The following is a 24,324-nucleotide window of genomic DNA, read 5'->3' on the forward strand; positions in this document are numbered from 1 at the left end:
GCTATGCTGAGCTGCTAATTGAAGTTAGCTTATCATAACGCAAGCAGTGTAAAGTACTTTGGCATTCGTGTATAGCAGTCATAAATAAATAAAATAAATTTCTTCTCACATGAAGCAGAAATAGATGAAATTTCACTATAAAACACATGTCTACACTTATTTCTACACTTATGTTAACGTCAATTTAAAAAAAAAACGATATACTGCTTATCTTCAATCAGAGACAGCGTGTGTTACTATGAGCACTTGCTCTTGTTTTGACAGTTGATGGTTTTGTGCCTGACATCACGCGTGTAGAAATCTAAGCAGTAAAACTTGTTACCCCGAGGCTCAAAAAGACCCTGTTGGCTGATGCAAGCAATTGACAGTTCACAGGGGGTTCACCAAGGGACAGGGGTTCATGTGGAGTTCATCAGGAATAATTTTGAGAACTTTTAGGGGTTTTTTTTAAAGTGGAAGAACGTTTTGACAAGAGATGGGTTAAAAAAAGCAACAAATGTCTCTGTAAAGGTAAGCAGGTGAGAAGAAACTCAAGGCTTCGACACTTCTTGTAGGAGTACATCAACATTAAACATAAGAGAAATCTGTAATAACAAAGAAGTAAGAAGTGTAAATGAATACACTAAACAAACAGACCTCACTCATGCTATTTCTGATAGGAGGTAAAAACATATCCCAAAAACTTTTAGGTTTTGTTCTCTTCTTAATTTTCGTATAAAATACCCAACCATTTGGAAACAAACGTAAGTATAACACAGTGCAGTTATTTTTTGAGAAATACCTGAATTTGATTTTTTGCTTAAAATTGACACCACTGTCACCTTAATACGGTGTAGCTACAGTCATGTAGGAAACCCCAAGTACACCCGTAATGCTTCATTAGAAAAGGATAAGTACCTGCCCAGTGCTGCAAATCAAATGCACTTGATTAACTGATCACTTACAAGTGTGAGCATCCGTCTATAAAAACAGGAGGTTTGGCAGTTTTCTGTTGTGGAGCATTCAGGGTTCTGTTAACATATTACATCCAAAAATTCACCACAAGGTCAGACCATGCAACGCTCAGAGAAACTGCAATAAACTCAAGGAGCTACAACTTAGAGTCTGCAGATCTCAGTTAGCATGGTAAATGTCAAAGTGCATGATAGTACCAACTAGGGCTGGGCCATATTATACCGTTCACGGTAATACCGGTATAATGTTAGGCAACGATAGGAAAATGAAATATCGCGATAGAATATGAGTAAAACGCGCATGCGCAGTGCCTTTGTGTTCATACGCACATGGCCGATTGTTGAGTGAAACAAATGAACCAGAATTGGTTTGTAAAAATGGTGCAACTTCAGTGATGTGGAACTGGTTTGGTGTTTGTCCGTCAGATACACGACAAAGCACATTTTTTTGCAGAACAGGCAAGCGGCCGTCGTTATTGTCGTATTTGTCGGACTAAGATGCTCTTAAATCTGGGAGTAATCTGGGTCCTAAACTCTCAGTGATGCTTCAGGTCAAACGAACACTGCAGCATCACTGAGAGTTAAAAACTGTCTAAATTCTTTCATCTTTAATAAAACGATCAGCATTGCTGCTTTACCAGGTGTAACTATGAAGTTTAACTTCCAGGCATCCATGAAAACAAAAGTTATTACATTTAACGGAGTTAGAAGTTAGCAGGAAGCTAGCGGAAGTTAGCTCGCTAGTTTCGCTAGTTACCCAAGCATGATATAGCATGTTCTGACTGAGAGATTTCTGAAAAAATTCAAACGTACAGCTCTGCTATCACTTCCAACATAAATGAAGACAGGAAACTAAACAGCAGTGACGTTTGTAGGGTTACTGAAGTTGGGCTAGCTGGTATATAATGATGTGCTACGTGATCGCTAGCGACACAGCTATGTTAGCATAACATAAACAGTGAAGCTGGAGGACGAACACTAACACTTTTCCACTTATAAAAGTTAACGTGAAGGTTCTTCATGGTTAGAGACAAATGCAATCGCATGGCAGGATGCTGTAAACGGACCAAACTTCAGTCAGGAGAACAACTGAGATAATCCATCCACAATACGAGGTTAGTCATTAATATACTGCAACAACATGGGAATAGAGCAGCTGCCAGAGAATTCAACATTAATGAATCAATGGTACAGAAGTGGAGGAAGCAAGAAGAATGAGTTTAATAAAGTTTGATTTATCTGACTGCTTTGTTTCGCTTAATGTGCCTTATAATCCCGTGCACCTTATGGTCCGAAAAATACGTACTGCACACTACAGTTTAATGTTGCAAAGCACCTCTTTTTAACTTCAGTGGATATTATTATACATGGTTATGCTCAGGATATGTCAGCACATTTCTACTGGAAATGCCTTTTGGTTAAACTTTCAGCAAGGAATTTGCATTTGCACTGTTACATTTTTATAAAGCTTTAATGTACATAAAAACCAGCTTCTTGTTTAAGTGAAAATAAAAGGAAGGTTGTCTTTTTGCGCTAGTAATGTTGTGGAGTTGTATTTTGTCTGGCATCAATTATATCGTCAGTTATATCGTTATCGCAAATTTTCAAATATATATCGTGATAAATATTTTTGGCCATATCGCCCTGCTCTAGTACCAACAGAAAAACACAAAGTATTGCTTGTTTGGAAAAGTTGCCATGAGACGTTGTGCTCCCTTTAAAAAGAACATGCCAACACAGCTTGCGTTTGCAAAGTTGCATCTGAACAAATCAAAAGACTTCTGGAACAATATCCTTTAGATAGACAAGACAAAAATGGAGTGGTTTGGCCACGTTTGGTGAAAACCAAACACAGCATATCGACACAATCACCTCACACCAGCTGTCAAGCACGGTGGTGGAGGGGTGGTGATTTGTGCTTGTTCTGCAACTATATAACCTTTGAATCTTTCAGTCACTGAGTCCACCATGAACTCCGTCAAAGTATTCTAGATTCGAATTGGAGGCTGACACCTAAAGCTTGGCCCAAATTGGGTCACACAACAGGACAATGGCTCTAATTTAGGTCCGAACTTACTAACAGTGCGCACACAAACATTTCACACAGACCTGATTCTAAACCTTTTTATACTTAAGGCACAGTAAGTGTCTGAAGGGAAGCAAAGCTCCATCATCCTATGAATTCTCATCTTGATCTTTCCTTTTTATTTTAATTTTTTTACACTTTCAAAAGTTGGCCTTTTTCTGTCTTCCTCCTCGGAAACTATTTACTTTCTCCTTCACTGTTGCATTAGCAATCTTATCTCTAACAACATCGTCACTGCTCTCTCCACTTCACCTCAAGGTAAACGTGTTTCCTTATATAGAGAAATAAGGATCTGACTGTATTCAGATAGCATGCAGATTGAAAGCAGCAAGCACAAACACTGATTCAGGATGCATGGCAGTAAGAAGATCATTTTCCAGTGTGCATGTGTTGTAAATCTGATGGCAATTTTGCATGTGAACAATTTATTGTACCAAATATGTTTCCATTGTTATGATTTATATATGTATAAATACATATATAAATCATAACAAACAGAGCAGCAAATGTACAACAGAAAGCCTGAAAAAGAATCAAGGTGCTGATGTATCAACAGCTGATATTATTTATTTGCTAATTTATCAGTATTATGATTTTAAATGACAATGAAAAACTAAAGAAGTGATGGAAGAAACTCCCTCCAACCATGTTATGAGTGCTGACATGGGTTAGCAGCGACAGGGCACTCCTCAACTTTCCTATAGGCAACACACGTCTACAAACACAACACCTGGCTGAGTCGGGCACAGCGTAAATAAGTAAAGAAGTACAACAAATGTTAGAAAGAAAAAACTATGGGTCGATGTAACTTAAATACCAGATTTTAAGATGACCAAATATTGTTAATGATATCTTACTCACAGCAGCAAAGGTCCCTTTAAATAACCCTTTCTCTGAAAATACATGTGTGGAGAATGAAACGTATCGCTACCTGCTGATCCAGATGGTGGTGGAGCTCCAGCTTTCTGCCATTCAGTTGCTTCCATGGCCATACGCCTAACAAAGACGTCATCTACACACATCAGGATGTTCTCCGGCTTTATGTCTGTGTGGATGATTTTACACTTCGTGTGGAGGTAGTCCAAGCCCTGCAGGACCTGCAGACACATCAGATAGACAGACATTTGTATGCTTCTGCCAACCAGTGAGATTTGGTGACTTTATCCTTTTACCATAAGTCGTAATTAGCATGTGAACAATTAGTTGTGACCAAAACATGAGGTGCGTTAGCTTGACTTTTCTTCTTTTACCACCTACATCAATTTTTGTTCTTCCTTGAATCAAAAACATATACTAAATCTGAAGAAACTCTTTCAAGGTGTTTGCGATATCCTGGAACGAGAAGGATCGACACATATAACGAAGCAACTAGCAACCTTTAACCATAATGCCTTTAGACATGGTTGTTTAGCACAGAGGCATGAAATCATGTTCATACTTCTTGTTTAACCATGGATTCACAAAAAATGCAAACATGCCTCTTTTCAGATCTCCTTCTGTGTCTCTCTCCCTTTCATTCACTCTCTATTAGTCAGCTCAACCATTCTTTAGATGCTTTCCATTCTCCGAGGGCGGCGAGGACAGAAACTGTTGATGTTTTCCTGTGTTTCTTTCAATTGTATCTGTTTTGAGGCTTTGAAACTGAAGTGAAGGACAGTCTCATTCAATTTCTACTCATCTCCAGCTCAGCTTACAAGAAGCTGGCAGCAGCTGAAACGCTCAGCTGATCAGCTGGTTTGTCATCCCGCTTCTCAGAGTGGCGGCGGTATTAACGTTTGAAGTGAACATTAGCACAAATGTGTATTAATTGGCTGTGTGACTCTATCCACCATCTTCAATCCTCATTAGTCAACATATGACAGGCCGGGACACAGAAACTAAATTAGTTAGAAAATGATGTTAACCTGCACCACCAAATGAATTATGGAGAGAAACAGAACACATGTAAAGTCTCTGTATTACAATACACATAAAAAACTGTGCAAAAGTCTCATTTCTTTACATATCACTCAAGATCACTTAAAAAAACAAAACAAAAGATCAGCTGGCTCATTGGAAGCAAGATCTAAGAAATAGAGGTGGTTGAGAAGATCATCTCAACCAATGGGTATTAACTTCACACCTGCAGTAACAGCTGTTGGAGAAACAAGGATTGATTGGGTTACTTTTGCAAATGCTGGACTGCAATGTTGGTGCTAAATTTACCCAAATTTTGTAAAATATTCAGTCATTTTATTATGCTCTTAAATACAATTTGTTACTTGTGTGTGTGTGTGTGTGTGTGTGCGCGTGTGTCCTCACCTGTCTGATAATACTCTTGACACACGGCAACGGGAGACCTTGGTAGTTGGATTTAATAATCCATTTCAGCAGGTGATGACCCAGCACTTCAAACACCATACAAACGTCTGCAACTGGGAGTTAAGGACTCACATCATCACATCTCTGTCCTTTCCATATATCCAAACATGCACACGCACGCTTCTTGATTAGGATACGTATCCCGTTGACTCCTGAAATCTTGAAGTCATCTATCAGCTGTACCACCATATCCTTATTGGGATCGCTGGGGTCACTCTCTCTCACCTGCCGGACAAGACGGATAATGAGATATGGTAAACATCTCAGGAGGGACAAAAAGAGAATGACCCTGACAATAGGAGGATGAAGAGAGAAGAAAAACAAAGGAAAAAGGCCTGGAAGATAGGAAAGGAGGAAAAATACTCGAGCAAATGTGAACAGAGGAAAGAAAAAAGACAGGAAAGATGGATGTGGAAGATAAAGCTGCTGAACACCAGATTATAAGAGGCCTGACTTCTTCACCTATCATGCAAGACAACTTGTAAGTGTATATTTAAAGTCAAAGGAAAGAATGGAAGGGTGACGTAAGGACAGGAGCTATGGGGAAAAATGGCAATGGATGCAAAAATCGCTGAGAGTTATAATAAGAAGCAAGAACAGACGGAAAGACAAAATTAAGACGAGAAAATCCAAAAAAAGCGAAAATGTCAAATTAATCAGATTCTCACACATCGCAGCAGTTTGATCTCATCCAGGGCCGTCTCTGTGTAATGCTGAGCGCTCTTCACCACCTTCATCGCCACAAAGTTCTTCACTCTGTAATGCCACACGCACACACGCATCATTTTTATTTTATAGTGACTCACACGCTAACAGATTGTTGAAGCCAGCAAAGCTGATTAATGCCACCCCGTGAGAGAGATGAAAATAGGAATCACCGACTGAACCAAGTATTAACGAGCAACGTCAGCCTAGGCTTTGCTGGTTGTCATTTACACTACCCACACTGCCACTGGAAATGCATATGGATGAGCTGTGTGGCATTTAATTAACATTAAACAATCTTAACATTGTGAAATAGCACAACACTGACACGCCTCTTTGTCTTCCTCACGGCCCACATTTAAACTCTTTGTAATCAGGTTATCATGCTGAATATATTCAGTTATTACCATCTAACCACGTTCTGTTTCATTATTTCAGAACATTTGGCGTCTATTGCTTCATTTAGCCATTTTTCAAAGAAATCAATATTTGCTAGCTGTAGACTGAAGTGAGTAAATCCTTTGTGCTTTGTTTTGTTACAAAGTGAACAGGCACAGTCTGAACTGGAGACAAACCAACTTCAGATTTCACTTCACATTAATGGTAGCGTGTTTCAATACGAGCAGATGAAAAAGAAGAGTGGAATTTCTCACCTACGCCTATACTGTTCTCATAAAAACTGCTAAATGTTGACCTGACATTCATTGTGCATTTACACGGTGCACTATAGAGATTGCACAGGCCCATTAAAGAGGAGCGCTGCACTACAATGTTATCCTATGCCTTCTGTTTCCTGAACTATGGAAACAATTCCTGGAGAAAGGACGAAACAAAAACACTGAAAGAACAGAACAGAAAACATGCACTTCAGAAGCCACGAGTCAGTGATCTAAAGAGAACAGAGAAACGCATCTCATCAGGCAACAGCATGCATTCATATATTCAGTGAAAAATTCAGTGGAAAAGCAACAATTCATAAAAAGAGAATGAGTGGTGAGTAATGCACATCTAAGACTGAGAGATGGGGAAAAAAGAGGTTTATTCCTCTGATATTGATTCGTGTGTGGATTGCTGTATGTTTCAAAACATGTATTGTGCTGTTTATGACACATTGATGGCCTCAGCCACTCCAGCTCTGTCCTAGCCAGTCCCCTAGAGTAGAGGACCAGAGGAGGTGGGTAAGAGGAGGACGTTAGCCAAGCTAATCTCCATTGCGGGCAACAGCCGCTCCCCCTCCATGTGACTGTAGAGGCCCTGAGCAGCTCCTTCAGCAGTACACTGTTACAGCCACCGTGTAGGACGGAGCGCTATTGAGGTCCGTCATCTCGACACAATTCACACTGTAAAATATGCACACCTGATAAACACCTGCTAAAAATATATTTTATTCCAACTGCATTTTGTGTATATATAAAAAAATCTTTTTTTATATTTTTCTTAGTGTGGGAAAAGGTTATCATGGTTAACTCAAACTAAACTAAAAAAGACAAAAAACGATTTCAAAATACAAACCTATAATAACTCCGATGTGGGGTTAATAAAGTTTATACATATCTCTTCAAAATGACATACAGTGAAAGGTCAGTATTTGTTGGGGACCGTCCCTACAGTAACCCAACTCGCTAGCTTATGACCACCATTAGTGTAATTAACACTGGTGAATAAATTAGTTGGTGTGTATGTGTGCGAATCACTGAAAGGTGACACTGGGCTGATGATACCGTTAACCATCCACCTCGGTTGCCTTGTCAACACACAAACAACATCACAGTGTAAATAGATGGCTTAGATGCCAGCACAGGGTGGTGTTGCTTGCAGCTGCCATTGTGGTGACGTGCCAAATGTGGTCGAAAAAGGGCATATGCAGTGCAGACGGCTTATGTGAGGCAAGCGGATGAGAACAAGCGTTGCTGTGCACGGGTGTGAACGAGAGGTTAGGAGTATACGAGCGCTCTCTTTTTTCCTAGATCAAGTGTTGTGGTTGATGTGTGTGTGGTTAGTGTGTGTGTGTGTGTGTTTATGTGTGTGTGTGCGCACACAAGAGAAACATGAAGCAGAATCTTAAAGCCTTTGCTGTATATAAACATTAATGTGTGACTCACTGGATGTCCCAGCATAGCCATACGGTGGAGAAGTGGCCCCACCCCAACTTCCTGATCACATGGTACCTCCCGTTGAACAAATCCCCGATCTTCACCGGATGGTACCCTCCTGAGAGAGAAAGGGGAAGGAGAACATGAAGGTTACAGTCGATAACCCTGCCATGACATGAAATCCATTAGCGAGTAAGAAGTGGAGGTAGGCCAGCAGGTGCATGGAGGGAGGAAGGGTCAGACAGCCGATTTCGCACACGAACTCTGCAAAGTGGATGAAGTTTGAGCACCGTCTGAAGCTGCCCTTTCTCAAATGTGGCACACGACAAGAGATTCTCTATGTCGCACACATTCACACCTGGAGAAACTCCAAGTTTAGGCAAGAGGAAAGAGCGTGCAGGAGGCTGCTCAGCTCTAGATTCTCACCTCTTCTATTCTCACATGGGCCGAGGGAAAAAAGAAGGTTTGGAGTTTTTTGAAATAGCAAAGCAGCAGGAAAGCACAGCAAAGCACATTTTACAGCCAGATGGGATCTATTTTTGACTATATATGTATATTTGATTAGATTATTCTGTTTTCTCTCTGTATCATGGATATATGTTTTGTTTTTTACAGTCTATTTAACATTGTGTGCACGTGCCCAGGGACCGCTGATATAAATATCTAGCTGTTAAACCCGGTAAAAGGTATATTTACTCCTATGAGATCAACCTTTTTTGTGCATGGTCGCTGAAAAGTAAAGAAAATGAACTAAAGCTAAACGAAGCTATACACAAATACACAATACAGAGACAAATGAAAAACTTGATTTAAAATCTATAAAATTAGAACATTTGTCTTGACTTAAATCAATTTTTGCCAGGTAAAGCTTGCTAAGGCAAACCCAGTCTAACACAAGCTGGAATAAATCCTTCAGTTTTTGCTTAAAGTGTCGTTCACAGCTTTGCTTTCCTTAAATGCACTTTATGGGTCTGGTTGTACTGCATTATGCAGCAAGGTGTTTCTGAAGGCTATAATAATGTATTGCAGGATTGCCATATTAATTCATTTAGTAAGGTGTACCTAATGTCATGGCAAATGAGTGTAACCAATTCCTCAAGTCATTACTGAGTCAGTTGAATTAAAGCGCTTAATATTTGCTGGTTCCAGCTTCTAGTGCTTCAACAGTGTTACTCACCAAAGCATTCCTAAGCAACACTACCTCACAGCTTTTCTTGAGTCATTAGGTTTCAGGTCAGCCTTGACATTTTCAATGAAACTAAACATTTCTTATAAACACAAAGTGCTGTATTCACTTTTCCTAAATGGGTTAAAAAGTGCACCGAGTGCTTTAAAAGTCCTTTAAAAGGTTCAGACGTAAAATTGAAAAGAAGCCAAACAACATAAACGAGATGTGATCTTTCCTCTTTTCTTTTTGTCTTTCATCTCACTGAAGTGAGATCTGACGCTTCGACTGTGCTTCTTCCAAAACACTTTCTAAACACAGTGAAAGAAGCCATCTGGGAAAAAAGGAGAAAAGTTTCACTTGAAGTGATGTTCATGGTATGTGATCGAAACATGTTGAGGTGTACTGATTAAAGTGAAATACAATTTTACAGAGTGATGCACCATTTTGAAACGTGGCTGCGTTATAATTAATGCTTTGAATGTTGTAAAGCTGCCTTTGTCCTCCTGAGCTGTGGCAGGAAACTCGGTTCATCTCTGACATTTTGGTAAAAGCCGAGCAATTCTGAATTGGCTGTTATAATGTCTGCAAACATGAACTGCTAATCCCATCAGGATGGAACTCTGGAGAAATAAGGTAGGAAGACGAGCCGGTGAAGACGGTGTGGGCCAGGGAGGCCAGCGCAGAGCTCCATAAGACAGAAGTGTGGGCTGGGACAGACGTGCGCATGTGACTGACCTTTGCAGTAGTCCGCGGGGTCCTCCTGCTCCTCATCGTCGGAGCCCAGGATCTCCTCCTCCGGCTCTGGGGGCCCAGCCGGCTCAGGGGGAGGTGGAGGGGGCGGCGGGGGAGGAGGAGCAGTCACCGGGGCTTTCTGCTGGGTGTCAGGCCTGTGAACACAACAGTGACACCAACGTTGGAAAGCTTTTCACCAGAAATCTGCCTTTCGTCTACACATTTAACTTTTTAGTATTTTATGGGGTTTTTTAAGCTATGAATCACAGTGAGCACTACAGTGGCCTGAACGTTAAGTGCAGATGACTAATAGTAGAATAATAACTTGTTACATTTTCATACATATAAAATGTCAGCCCCGGAAGTGTTGCTGATTGGCATCGGCACCGAGTTCATGAAAGCTTTTAGATTTGATGTAACGAACAAACTGTGCCAGACGGCTCGTGACGCCGCGTGACGTGTTGCACGTCTGCTTTTGGAATAAATAAAAGACCAACGACAGCAAGCATGAACATCAAAAATCAGCGTTGCACAACATTTCAAGAGAAAGTCCGCTGTCTGTAGCATGTGAGAAGCAATATCAGGCAATCATGTTCCAGCAAAAACAATCAAATGATATACAGTAAAGCATTTTCTGCATCACAAGCCCCTTATTTACTTTTAATACAGTTTAAAAAAATGTCTAAAGGCCTGTGAAGCAAAGAGGCCAAAACAAACTGCAAGTAATTTTAATGACGTGACAATTATTATTACCTCTGTAATTCAGTTTCAGTTTCAAACACAATGAACTAAAAAAAACAACCTTAAACTAGAAAATCTTAACTTGTATTCATATATATAATTATTTACTCATTTGCATTGATTATAATTAAAAAATACTCTTAAACTGTAAACAACTGTGAAATCAATGATGACTAAACACACGAATAAATATATACACATTTTTTTTAACATTATTTTTTAAACAGCTTATTCATTTATTAAAAATTATCTTTTTTTACATTTATACATAGAATAAAAGCTTAATAAGATATTTAGATTGTTTTATTTGCACTGAATAGGACTGCGTATACTTTTCTTGTGCTTTTGAAATAATGAAGATTTCGATTCTGTATAAAGTTATCAGTCAGTCTAAACCATTGGACAGATATTTTTTATAGCTCAAACACAGTCAACTATAGCCAATCACATTTATCCTCAGACACAAATCTGCAGAAAAAAATTAATGTTTCCCCTCCAATAAAGCTTTAAATCCTGGAAAAATATAGTGCCGAATAGAAACAGTCAATAGGTCAGACAAAGTTTGCTCCTAGGGTCATTTCCACAGTCACTTCTTTCAGTTAACAACCTTGTTCCACTTCCTTTCCCTTGTCTAAAACAGAACTGAACCCATGAGAGGGAGAAACGCTAAATAGGTTGCAGGACACAGGCTGACTTATTCTCCTGGCTTGGCTACATTTTGAGCATTTAGCTGGCACACTTATCCAGGGCACGGAACAATAACTGATCACAAAGTTTTCACCGTTTTGCTTTGGGACCCTGCCATGGCGCACGTGGCTGTTTGTGTAGATTTTGAGCACATGCCTGCAATATTTCTGTACTGGGAAGGTTCCACTAAATCAGCGCCAAACCGACACTTTTTGTGCCATGCATCAGTCTGTTTTTTTCAAGCTAATGTACAGAACATAAGACATTTTGTATGTGTCATTTTTCTCTGTCGAATTAATGCACAATCCTTTTGTAGTTTAGTGCAAAACACACACAGAGAAGTACAAAACACGAGTCAAATGCACAAAAGGAAAAAAAGAGTTTGTAAAGAGTTACTTATTTCACAAATGAAACAGCTACAGAGCTTAATTCTGGGCCAGCTGTATGAAAGTCTAATATTGAGTCTGCTTCTGACCTCTAAAATCTCATGAAATAACTGGCTCTGTAATAGCTAAACATCTCCATTTTTTAATTTTGGACTTGGACAGGTAGCGTGCAGCAAGAGTTTCACAGATTTCTTGCTGAAACTGTTGCCATCTATGGCCAATAAGAGCAGCGAGAGTGAACCAAAAACAGTAAAGTTGAGGCCTGAAGAAGCTAAACAATGATGTGAAGCGATAAAACTCTGAAAAGATGTTTAAATATTGTGCTGAGCTAACATAATGTTATATAGCCACCATACCATATGGCATGCTGTGTGGCACAGTGTGAACAGCAAAGCCGGAGCTCTTCAAACTTCTGCCAACACAATGCTGCTGCTGCTAGTGCGAGGAGAAAGACAGACACCACATCTGACTACATAACTGGATTTTAGTTACATATAGCTTTATATAGATATGTATAAAAATGGGAGAGCTTCTTCTAGACAGCGATTTGTGTCTCCTCTCTGTCTCAAAATGAGGCATGTTATTCAAATATGTTCACTACTACACTATGGAGCCAGGACTAGTATTAGCACACATGAACACAAAATGTATTAAACTGTCTGAGTAGAGGGGAGATTGATTCAAGGCGGGTTGATCTTAAAACATTTTTTAAGATCAACAATCTTACAAATCAGTAAACAGCAATAAATAAATAAAATGATAAATGTACATTAGCTAACATAAAAGCATTCTACGAATACAAATTTCTGTCTGCTTATGCGTGGCAGTTTATGTCCATTTCATCTGAAACCAAACAGCAACCAATAACCATCAGTGCAAAAACTACAGTTCCCCTAGTGGTCACTTCATACAAAAACATTTTGGCGTCTATGCAGTTTCCTCCCTCAGAACCACACCACCGTGTGTGAAGTCATCCAACCCAATACTGGTGTTTGATGAAGAAGCTCCCAGTTACAGTGGTACCAGTGTTGCCAACTTAGCGACTTTGTCACTATATTTAGCTAGTTTTCAGACCCCCTTAGCGACTTTTCTCTTATTCAGTCAGTTCTTCTTTTACTGTTATGCTGTTTTGTCGATCACAAGGTTTAAAACTACTAATAAACAAACACACAAACACAAAGTAACTACTCCAGAGTGCCAATTTCGGGTCACTTTTGCTGGTCCAAGCCAAAGCAGCAGGGTTGGAATTGTGACATTACAAAAAACAATAATTGCTAAAATAAATTTAATTTGTAGTTCTAAATAAATTCTAAATGCATTTAGGACGTTTTTTACTCACTCTATGTCTCTTCCACGATGTTATTTCTCTCTCCAACAACCTAGGTTACAATTACGTTAGCATGTCCAATTATGCAAATTAGGCTATGACGTCATTTAGCGACTTCTAGCGACTTTTAGGACAACCAATAGCGATTTTCCTTACTGAGGAGTTGGCAACACTGGTGCTACACACCGAAAGCGATAGAAGCAACTAAAGAGTCAGGTTTACATGTAAAGTCAATGGAGGAGCGCGATGAAGCGCGACTGCGGGTCCCGCGACAAATCAGAAGCAGATTTGCGTAGCGAAAACGCTTTTCTGTCTGATTCGCGCGAACAATTAGCGCGACTAAAAAATATGCGCTGCATTTTATGTGGTTCATTTTGTGCATTCGCGCTTATAGCATCTGCTGCTCAAGTTGGAAAAATATGAACTCCAGTCTAGTCGCACCACGACAACCAACCAGGTAATGGAGTCACAGCATCAGCAGGGCATGGATACTGATAAACACCTGAGCTACATGACACCAGCTGTTCTCTATACAGAGACAGGAATTAAAAAAAATAAACATACATATGCAACATGCTGGGATTAGACAAAAAAAAACAAACCTTCACTCACTATTATCAGTGCTAGGAAAAGGGAGTGAAAAATCTGCACTTAATCTTTATTTTTCTTTGGAAGCTTTGCCTTGTAGAGAGCTCGCTGTTTGAATGATATCTCTGGAAAACTGAATTAGACATCAAAGCAGAGGCCAGCAGAAGCCAAAACACTTTGTAGTCAGCATCACCTCACGGTACCTTCAGCATGATCAGATGCTAAAATTAAGGCGAAAAAAACCCCCGAAACAAACCAACAAACACACAAAGCCGTAGCTTGTGAGCCGTTATAAAAATGTGGTCACAGGCAGAGACACATGATGGAGCCTCTTGGTATGTTGCCACGGCAACTGTAGAGCAAGGAGGGTGGTGAGTTGGTGGTACTCCGGGACTCAAAGCGTTGATGAGATTGGCCAAAACACATGCATGCATACACAGATACACCGTGGCAGCTAAAGGTGACAGATAACTTGGCATTGAAATTTGATTAGTATTTTACAGCTGTCTCTCTCTTACACACGCACACACAAGCAGTCGAAGGCTGTGTCCTTGCAGTAGGATGCTACTTCTTTATCAAAGCAGTCACGTAGAGTGTCGTACATCACATCTATAAGCTCAGTGCTTTTATACGGCCCATCTTGCCATTGGCTGCACAAACACTTAGCCCCCATAACTTTCTGGAGCTGAGCCAGGCAGTAAAAACACAAAGAGCAGAGATGCCAGAGTCTGAAAGACGGGCAGAGGAGAAACCATGACAGAATACAGAAGTAACCAGCAGACAGAAAAAAAACACAAAAACAAGAAACAAAGAAAAAAAAGAATCAGAAAGGTGAGACGAAAAAATAAGGAAGAGAAATAAACAGAGACCGAGAGGCAAAGCAAGAGGCAGACAGCCAGAGGGACAGAAAAGGCAGGGAGACAGTCAAACAGATTATGCAGGCAGTGCAGAGACTGATATGGAGAGACAGATGAGAGACATATAGAAGAAGAAGGTTCAGCAGAGAGAGAAACAGGCAAACATAAGCAGGGACAGAAAAATAGAGGCAGAAAGAGAGAAGAAGGCCGACAACAAGAGAATTTAATCTGAACAAAATGGAGACATAAACAGAGAAAAACTGAGAGTGAGAAGAGAGCAGCTCAAAGAAAGGAAAAAGACAAACAGCCTTGTCCTTCAACACCAAAATGCAGCTAAAGTCATTACTGCCAAAGACACGCACACTCTGATATTTGTGTGCTTTTTAAGTAAAAAGTGAATTTACACAACATTCTGATCTTTATTTTTGTTATTACTGCCTAAGTTGTCCGTAACATTACTGTAAAACGTCTGTAAACTATGTGCCACATCTGGCATTTTAAATGAGTGACTCTTATCCAATAAGTGTCCAGGGGTATCAGGCCAACCAGTCAGCTGTGATTAGTCTCCTCCCTAAGTTGTTAAAGGTGTCCTAATCAATTTACTTCACTAATTGGCACCAATTTGCACACTAAGACCACAATTTGCTTCCAATTCTACCGCACGTATGGGAAGTAGCTGCTGTATTTTTAGCCCTCATCATTATTTTCCCCTGATACTTTTACTCTGGATGTAGGTTGATTTTCACCCAGATTTCATTTAACATATTTTTGTGTAAACGCAAAAACAGTATGCTGCTGATTTTAAATTAGCCAGTTACTGTGTGGTTTAAAACATCTTTACATCTTTTTAATTCCTTGTGCAATCTCGTTATCGACATACTAGCGCCCAATGCTAATATTATCATTAAAATGCTTTAAAGAACACTCAGTGGATCCCAAATTAAGCTAAATTAGCAGCAATTATTTCACAGTTCCTTGTTACGGTGTTTATCAAACACAGACTGACATTTTTGGTGCTTCTCAAAGAGGTATTAGCCAGAGGCAAATAACAATTACATTTGTTTCAGCAATTATTGTTAACTGGTTTCTTTTACTGAAGCATAACACACATTGTTGTTCATGAAATGGTCACAAAATGGAAAATGCAAAGATTTTTTTCGGGGTCAAATAATCTAAAACAGACTTGTTGACTGTATTGGAGCAATCAGGCTTGCATGTGTAGTCACCGTCCAAATGACCATTATGAGGCAGGAAAAACCCCCTGAGGTTAAAGTCTACAGAAAATAACTTGCAATGAAGAAGAGGATATTAGCATGAGAAAAATGGCACACAGCATGGGGGAAACAATTTACAGAGCTTTTTGAATGAACTGTGTCATTATTAAAATGCATTTTAAATGATAAAAATGCAGGAAATAAATAAAAATAAATAAATTCATGTTTTTTAAGTTTTCGGTGCATGTTTCTGTCTCCAGTAACTGTCTGTTCTAGATGATTGCCTTGTATTAATATCACAGATTTACTGTCATGTGAAACAGTTTTTATGTATCGGGACTGTGCCACCTCTATGTCTTATCCTGATAATTCCTTTATTGGGACAAACTTCAGGCTAAAAACTGTCTTTTTCTAACTCTATTCTGGAATTACGTTTTTCTGAAAAATGTTCATTTGAAAGTATATCTAAGAACATCACATTCAATCTAACTTCTTTTGTTATTATGGGTTAGTAGAGGTGGTAGGAGGTGTACAGTAATCACATGAAAGTAAGAACCGGCATGGTTTGACATATGGCATTCTGATTGTTAATTTTAAATGTTCAATTCCCCTTTCATTTTTGAGCTTGGTGCATTTAAGCAGTACTGTAAAGGTTTCGGACCATTGTTCTTACCCCCACTGCAAGCATACCACTTACTTGTTAAGTAACTGTATATTGTAAGAGGTGCTGCTGCTGACTATCAGGATGACAAGGGCGTGTCTCAGTGCAATGTGGGAGAAGCAGCCTTTTGTGCGGTATATGTATTTTTGTGTTCGTATAAAAGAGGACGGTTGTATGTTTGTTCTGCTGAGCCCTACTCGCCACTCCTGCAGTAATTCATGCTTTAAATAGGGCATTATATGCAGTTTTTTGTGAAGTTTCTTTATTCTGTTCAAATACATCTGACTATATAGCACAGGCTGGGGCAGGAGTCCTTAAGGTTATAACCCTGTACTGTGGAGGTAAATAGGTGCAGAATTTGCCTCGCATCCTTCAACATTTTGTTACGTGTGCGAACATGCCCAGACTGCTTCCTGACATCCTCACCCAAGTGAATGTGTGTGTGTGTGTTCATGAGAACATATTTGAGCCCACTAGGAAATGCACAGCCCTTTTTCAGTCTCAGCATTTCCACACTCCCACCCTACAATGGCATTTATAGAGCCAGTGTTACATTTTCAACAGCCCAGTGCACTGGATCCAGTGTGATTTATCCAGACATCAGTTTACAATTGAATTTACTAAAGAAAACATTTCAATACGCACCACTACTGACGTACACATCGATTCAAATTTTGTTCTGGCCTAAAACAACACTGTAAAAAAAATTACACTTTAATTTATCATTAAATAATAATAATAATAATAATAATACTATCCTGTTGGTCACTTCTAGCAACAACAGATCTTGATGCTAGTGTCTGAGCTCCATTACACCTTTCTCCTATTTGAAAAACTCCACAGGTAGGTGACTGAAACTGGGATTCCACCAAACACTCTTTACCAATTGTGAAGCAACTTTCCTGCCAGTAAATTCCCCATCATACCACAAATTGCCAACATGTCTGAGCATATTTACAAAAATATAAGGTGAAACCTCGCCCAAAGACAGCAGAGATAGCATGACACATTAGCTTAATATTAGCTCACTGACCAGAAAAGAAAAAAGCCAGAAAACAAGAATTTTCTCAACCTCCCTTCCTTTAAGCCCTGATCAAGTTTAATTTTGAATATTTAAAAATAAGTTCAGGTATACCAGTCAACAAGATATTTAAGTCTAGACTCAAGAGTTCCTTGAGCACTGTATGTTGTAACCAGTGTATAAATTGTCAAATATGTGCCAGTATGAAAACTTTTATCACAGAGTTTTTCATCTGAAATTGCTGCTGGAAAGTTAATGACCCCATCAGTTTCCTTTTTTTAAACTTCAGTATGCAAATAATATCAACCAGAACTTCATACGTACACAAATAACGCTTGCAAAATGTAACAAGTAACTAACTTAACTAAAGTAAAATTGAAGACTTTGCTAAACAAACTGTGTAAGATATGAAAGTGAAGCCTCACAAGAAACAATTTAGATAATTGGTATATAAAATAAGAGAAAACAAATGTGTATTTTTTTTCTCTTTTTTCCTCATTTTTTGTATAATAAATGTCTCTCGATGGGATTTTAATGAATGTTTATTTGATACAATATTTAAATGAAACAAAAAGAGGAATATCAAACAAAAACAGTTAAAACCTGGTGCTTTAAATCTGCTTCATACCAAAGGCTCCTTACTAAAACTCTTCAACTTTAGTTATCTGCTTTAGACCTGATAAGACACCAGATACCATCTTTCAGTCTGCTGAGTCATCAGTTAGATCAGTGAGTCATTAGAATACAATCAGCGTCTGCGATTGTGAGAAAATATTTGAGAATCCATCTCAAGAGTCTGTACACTTTGGTATTTGAGCTGATAGTTCGTATTTATTGTGCTCCCATTTGAAAGGTTTGAGGCAACTTTCAGCAATGTGTGAAAATGACGTCAATGTTTCTGCCTACCCAGTCTTGGACTTATTTGTTCTTGCTTTTCTTTTCACAGAGACACCTTAACTAGTTTCCATTGGATTCCAGCCCTTGCACGTTGGGTGTTTTTGTTGCCCAATGGATTGTACATTTACTTATTTATGTTATAGTTTGTAAGCAAGCCCTTTATTTATTAAGGCTGATAACATGAGTACAAAAAAACAAGGGAAAGTGAACAGGGACGAAAACTAAACTGAAACCTAAACTGGATAAAACTAACCTATGACAGCTGTGACAAAAGATATGAACATGATTCAGGGCAGGCGCACGCGAAAAGCTATAAGGAAAAAACATGAACATGGAACATGAGCATGACCTGGGACTTATAAATCAGGAATTATAGAAGAAACAAAAAGCTAGAAAGAAACTCAACTAAATCCTCACTAACAATAACAAAAACTTCACATGTTCCCAATATAATAAGAAATGAAAATACAAAATAAACTGAAAATGCTGGGTCACAGACGCAGCCCGTGACAGGTACTTTTTACACACGTATTGCATTTCAGAGAAATATGCATTGTATTTTTTCTTTTTTACTTGACAAATTGTAATTAAATAATACAACAGATAAAGTATTTCTAAACTACGATATAATCATTCTGAGCACTTCTTCAACAATGAAAAATATGTGACATTCAAAAATAAAAGAGTGAAGGGTAGAGCGCCTCTTTAAAGCAATGTCATACATTTTTGTCACTTAAATAATCTTTTTATTCTTTTTAATAATTCTAATAGCCACAGCCAAAAGACTATACATTACACCTTCCTCCACACTGCTCGCTGCCTTTTGATTGGCCAGTTTGATTGCTTCAACAGCACGTCTTTTGAGACTTTCTAACCTGGAATCCCCCCTACCAATTATTAATGACCACCACAATCATTGCTAACATGTCTCTGACCACTGAGAAGTCGCACGAAACAGCTGACCACTCTCGACTGCAAACTTGATGACTCATCCTTAAACATATCCCATTATCACCAAGGTAACAGGTATATTCCTTAGCAACAAGAACACAGTTCTCTACTTTCAAAACGATAAGGCGTGGGTTTGAGACCGCAGGTGTCCTTCAGCTCTGCTTATGCATTCCATTGGTGGCATCTCTACCTCTGATTGATTCATTGTTCATCTTTCACTCTCTCCTTCTCAGCCCGTGTTGGCAAGACCGCTGACTCATTCTCTCCTCTCCTCCGGAGGATCTGTCTGAGTGCAGAACTTAGATCTCACCGCTATTTTCAGGATGAGTCCTGACGTCACTGGCTGCACTTCCCCCACATCACAATCTCTGGCTCTAGCACGTTATAACTTTGCAGGATCCTGTTTCGTACCACCAGCCGTGCAGTATTATTAAGGTGCCTTCTGTGCATGTGGCTTCTGCCCAAACTATGCAACTTCTTCAGGAGGAGCTAACATGACAAATCAACAAGACAAAGAACAGACACAAAGCAGCCCATCAGCTCGCAAGCATTTTAAAAAAGCACCAAGCAGATTTACAGTAATGCTCCTGATGCTGCTTTTTTTAATTCTGTGCGCTTCTTGTGAAAATCTGGCCTATTTTATATTTATGCCACTTAAGATTTGTATCACCAACTATTATTCCCAGAGCTTTTGTGCAACTTAAAAAACTTAAAATTTCTTCACATGGATCAGTAAAAGTAGCTTGGTAAAGATGTCAGCACTGACGCAATTTGAAAAACATACAATATCTTAAAGAATCTATGTGCTTTCCATAAACCAAAAAAAGACAGACACACTGCTACGTGCTCTCTTTCTGTCATTCTGGGCAAAAGCATCAGCTAAGTAGCCTTGAGATGTAAGCCATAATTTGGTAACATCTCCTCTAATGGGTTTGCTATTTTGTGCTCTTCTGTCCATATTTAATCAAAACACCACAGCTGTCTATGAATAAACACTGAACCCCTGTGCCACAGAGTTCAAGTCCCATCAATTTATACTCACTAAACTAGCTGCTGGTAAAATTCCCCAGAGGGAGCTGATGGATACACGACCACACACACATTACATCCGCTCTATGCTAGAGCACATACATGAAGTAGAGCGTGCACAAACAGTATACACACAGGCACAAATGCAGACCCACACAAAGATGAAAGGCAACAAAATCCAGCAAACAGAATCAATGCAAATGCCGTACGGTGCACATATGCAGTGATGTTTGGTCACCAGAACACATTTGCAGCATTGAGTGTCTGTGGCTGCATGGAAAATTCTTTGACTTGGAATAAAATTTGCATTGAAAACAGAAACACTGCTATGTGGCTGGAGAGTTGACATACACATGCGTGTTCACACAGACGGCAGAGTGACACGGCTTTACTGCTATTTCCCTAACACAACGATCAAAATGTTCACCTCCCTAAAAACATCAATTTCATTAACATTTTGTCTTTTTGTGCATCAGATGTATATTTTCTGCAACATTTTATTTGAACTGAAAACTATTAGTCTGCTGCTCAGTTCAAAAACATCCAGCCACATGTTTTGCACACAGAGCTTCTGGGTACTGTATCTGCTGTAGCTTCAATTCAGCAGCACATGCTGAACGCTCTCTACAGCGCATTTACTTACTCTGCGTTCTATATTAAACATTCCAGTGACGACAGCCAGCCACAAAGCCCCTTATTGTGGAGGTAAAATCCGCCCCCAGCAAGTGATAGCATCAAAAGAAAGAAGAAGCTATGTGCATGTATGTAAAACACTACTACAGCACTGTAGGCACAGAGCACAGGCACAGAGGCAGCATGTGTGGGTTGCGTCACCAACCAGACTAACATATTAGCTGGCTGATGCTACTGACAGATGACACATATGTTGGTATTGGAAAATAGGTTGTTCATCATGAGACATTTTAAACCCTAATAGAATATATAATAGAAAAAAAGGCCTGTGGTAAATTTGCCCAACAGATCAACTTGAACTCTACTATTCCCAGTAAGAACCACAGCTGGTTTACACGTCTCTACAATTACAAACCTTTTAGGCATAGCAAGTTTGACAATATTAGCAAAGATGAAATGGCTCCGTCAGCCAAAAGAAGCAGATCATTATTAATGTCAAGCTGCTGCTACATAGGATGAATTTGCTCTTTTTTCTCTCTGAAAAGTCAGAGTGTCAAAGATAAAAAATACATCTTTTTGGGTTTAATACCCTACAGCTTTTTCCCAAAAATATAAATTAAGGAATTAATAATGACTTAAAAAGATATTTACTGTCCCTCCACAGCCTGCGTATCACTCACATGGAGCTTTACTCGTTAAAAATTGCCCCATCTTCAACTAGGTAACAGTACACGAGGCACAAGAGGCAATATGTTCCCATTTTATGGTTCGATGTGGTTAGACGGTTTTCTTGGTCTCGAATTCCTCATATTAGTTTAAATCATATCTCATCCATAAAGAACAAAAATCACAGCTTCTTAATTATTATACAATAGCACACTGGAAAAGCAGAGGTGTGATAAGATTCACATTTGAATGTCAAAAGGATGTCTCATAAATAGCAGTGATCACCTCGCTCTCTCTGGTATGACATATCCAAGCCTGCTTGCAGTTCCCCACTAATGAAATGACAGTTCAAATCAGCCTAATGAATGCAAAGACAAACACGACTGCACTAAATGAAAACCACAAACAAAGCTGAGCTGGGAAAAAACGCTGCAAACTTCCACGTTTTGTAAGAGATATTAATTTTTTAAGTATTTCTATATCACTCTGGAAAGAAACCCACTGCAGAAAATGTTTATTTAATGTGCAACAAAATCAAAGCAGACCTCAAAGGCTTTATGGACTCAATTTGTTGTCCTAAATACACTGATCTGGCACAAAGAAAGAGAGACTTGATATTTTATCAAGCACGAAAAGCCAACCAAATCCTTATATTTGAGTTATTAAGTTATTAGTAATTTATTAGATTAGTAGATTAAGATTATGGCAACTGTTACAGCTATTTTTAAAAAAAAGAATTTAAATATTTTTAACCAGTCCTACTGTTCTGGCTTTATAAATGTGTAGATGCAAATCCTGACAGTCACACATGAATGATTTGGTCTCTCTGCATTGAATTTTTGTCTTATTGTTATTCTGGGACCAAAGCAAAGCTTCTGATCTCTCCTTGTCAGTCATCTTCCCATTTCTGTGTGTGAAAAAAACACTCACTCAACACGGAGCCCGTGCAAAGATACAAATCATTATTTAGCCAAATAATTCTGTCAATCCAGCTGGCCTTTATCACTTCCTATTACTCATTCTTTTCCACTTTACATGTTTTGTTGTTGTTTTTTTAAATAAAATATTAAATAAAAGACCTTAATCTGGAAACTTAGCCATACAAACTAAACCCCAGAATTTAGCCCATTAGTTCTGTCAATCTAGCACCCATTAGACACATTTTTATTCCCCTTCTACCTGTCTCGGAGGGCTCTGTGGCGCAGCCGGAGCGCACAAAGAGCCAGACCCCATCTCTTCTTAGTGGCAGGACATGAGCTAAACTCCATAGGACAAGTTTGAGAGATGGACGAATGGCTGAACAGAGAAAACAGCTCCAGCCTTCAGCTGCAGACTCACAGAACAGCAGTAGATGGACAAGACGAACCAAGCCTTGAATTCCAGCACAAGTCACATGGGGTTGTGACACCCACCTGCTAAGATGCCATCTCAGTGCTCATCTGGTTGGGGAGTATGTGAGCACATAGCCACTGAAGCAAAAACATACCATAACACAGACTAAGCTACATCTATTATGTACAGCTGTGTTTTCAGATCATGTAACACAGATATCACAAATGCAACACTGATGACCGATTACCATATCTTCATCCTCATCACTATTACAAACAAATGAAAATACACTGTAATATCAATTAAGATACTAAATAGTAATAGTAATTACATAGTAATAACATGAGTTGAACGTCTGTCTATTAGTATACCAGTGTATCTGGTGACAATGGTTTCCTAACCCAACCCTGCTTTCACTTTTTAATTAAAAATAATGATCCATGTGGGCTGCCCCTTGGCCAGACTGGCTATCCATATAAACAAACTAAATTTAGAATTGATTACACAACTAAAATAAGCAGTTTAATATATACAGATATGCAGTTATCACATGACTGAGATAACAGGAGGTTTCTAAAAAAAAACAACCCAAAAAGTAAAGAAAACACTGATTATTATCAGGTTATTGGTTTAGTAATTTTCTTCTTATATAAAACAGAGTATTACCTTGTTATTATGGGGAGTGTTGCATTTACTTTTCAGATAACTAAAGAGAATATTCATAACAACTACATGCCAAGTTTACCACACCTGCTTCTAGCAGAGTGTGCCAACACCAACAGGAAGACACAAAACCTACAGGACTGGATTACAAGACCTGGATCTATTCTGGATCTGACATCCACTCAGAATAACATCCAGTTCATTAAGTTTTCTTTGCAGCTTTCAGTTAAAGGTGGGGCAGGTAGTTTACAGGCACATACAGTCATATGGGAAAAAAAAGTTTCCACAAGACGCTACGCAGTCCTGTGAAAAAGTAACCCAATGATTCAGTAGCTCATGGAGCTGATTACAGCCAAACTAACCTGATTTGTCTTCTGTATGACTTTATCAGTCTCTCACTTCATTGTGGAGGAATTCTGTTCTGCTCTACAATGTTGCTTCAGTTCATTGAGCTTTGCAGATGTTTGTTTATGTTCACAATTTGAGAAGTAGCTCATCTGTTGAATGGCACCAGACGGAGTATCCGTCCCTCCCCACAATGACCCTCGGCCTCCAAGATCCTGTCACTGGTTC

General features: G+C 39.1%; 1 protein-coding gene across 7 annotated transcripts in view; it reads right to left on the bottom strand.

Moving 5' to 3' along the window:
• srpk2 (SRSF protein kinase 2) overlaps positions 1 to 24,324 on the bottom strand; it is a 76,318-nt gene that overhangs the window by 15,973 nt on the left and 36,021 nt on the right. For all 7 annotated transcript variants that reach the window (XR_014278134.1, XM_082542478.1, XM_082542477.1 and 4 more), the window contains 6 exons: positions 10,102 to 10,253; positions 8,208 to 8,316; positions 6,069 to 6,156; positions 5,538 to 5,625; positions 5,341 to 5,447; positions 3,971 to 4,136 (listed from right to left, as the gene is read on the bottom strand). Coding sequence is in view for 6 of the 7 variants with exons in the window: in XM_082542478.1 (XP_082398604.1) it covers positions 3,971 to 4,136; positions 5,341 to 5,447; positions 5,538 to 5,625; positions 6,069 to 6,156; positions 8,208 to 8,316; positions 10,102 to 10,253 (710 nt within the window). In the remaining variant the exon portion in view is untranslated. The remainder of the gene's footprint in view (positions 1 to 3,970; positions 4,137 to 5,340; positions 5,448 to 5,537; positions 5,626 to 6,068; positions 6,157 to 8,207; positions 8,317 to 10,101; positions 10,254 to 24,324) is intronic.

The sequence above is a fragment of the Aulonocara stuartgranti genome (genome assembly GCF_965226115.1).
Source record: "Aulonocara stuartgranti genome assembly, chromosome: 7".
In the NCBI taxonomy this organism is placed as follows: domain Eukaryota; kingdom Metazoa; phylum Chordata; class Actinopteri; order Cichliformes; family Cichlidae; genus Aulonocara; species Aulonocara stuartgranti.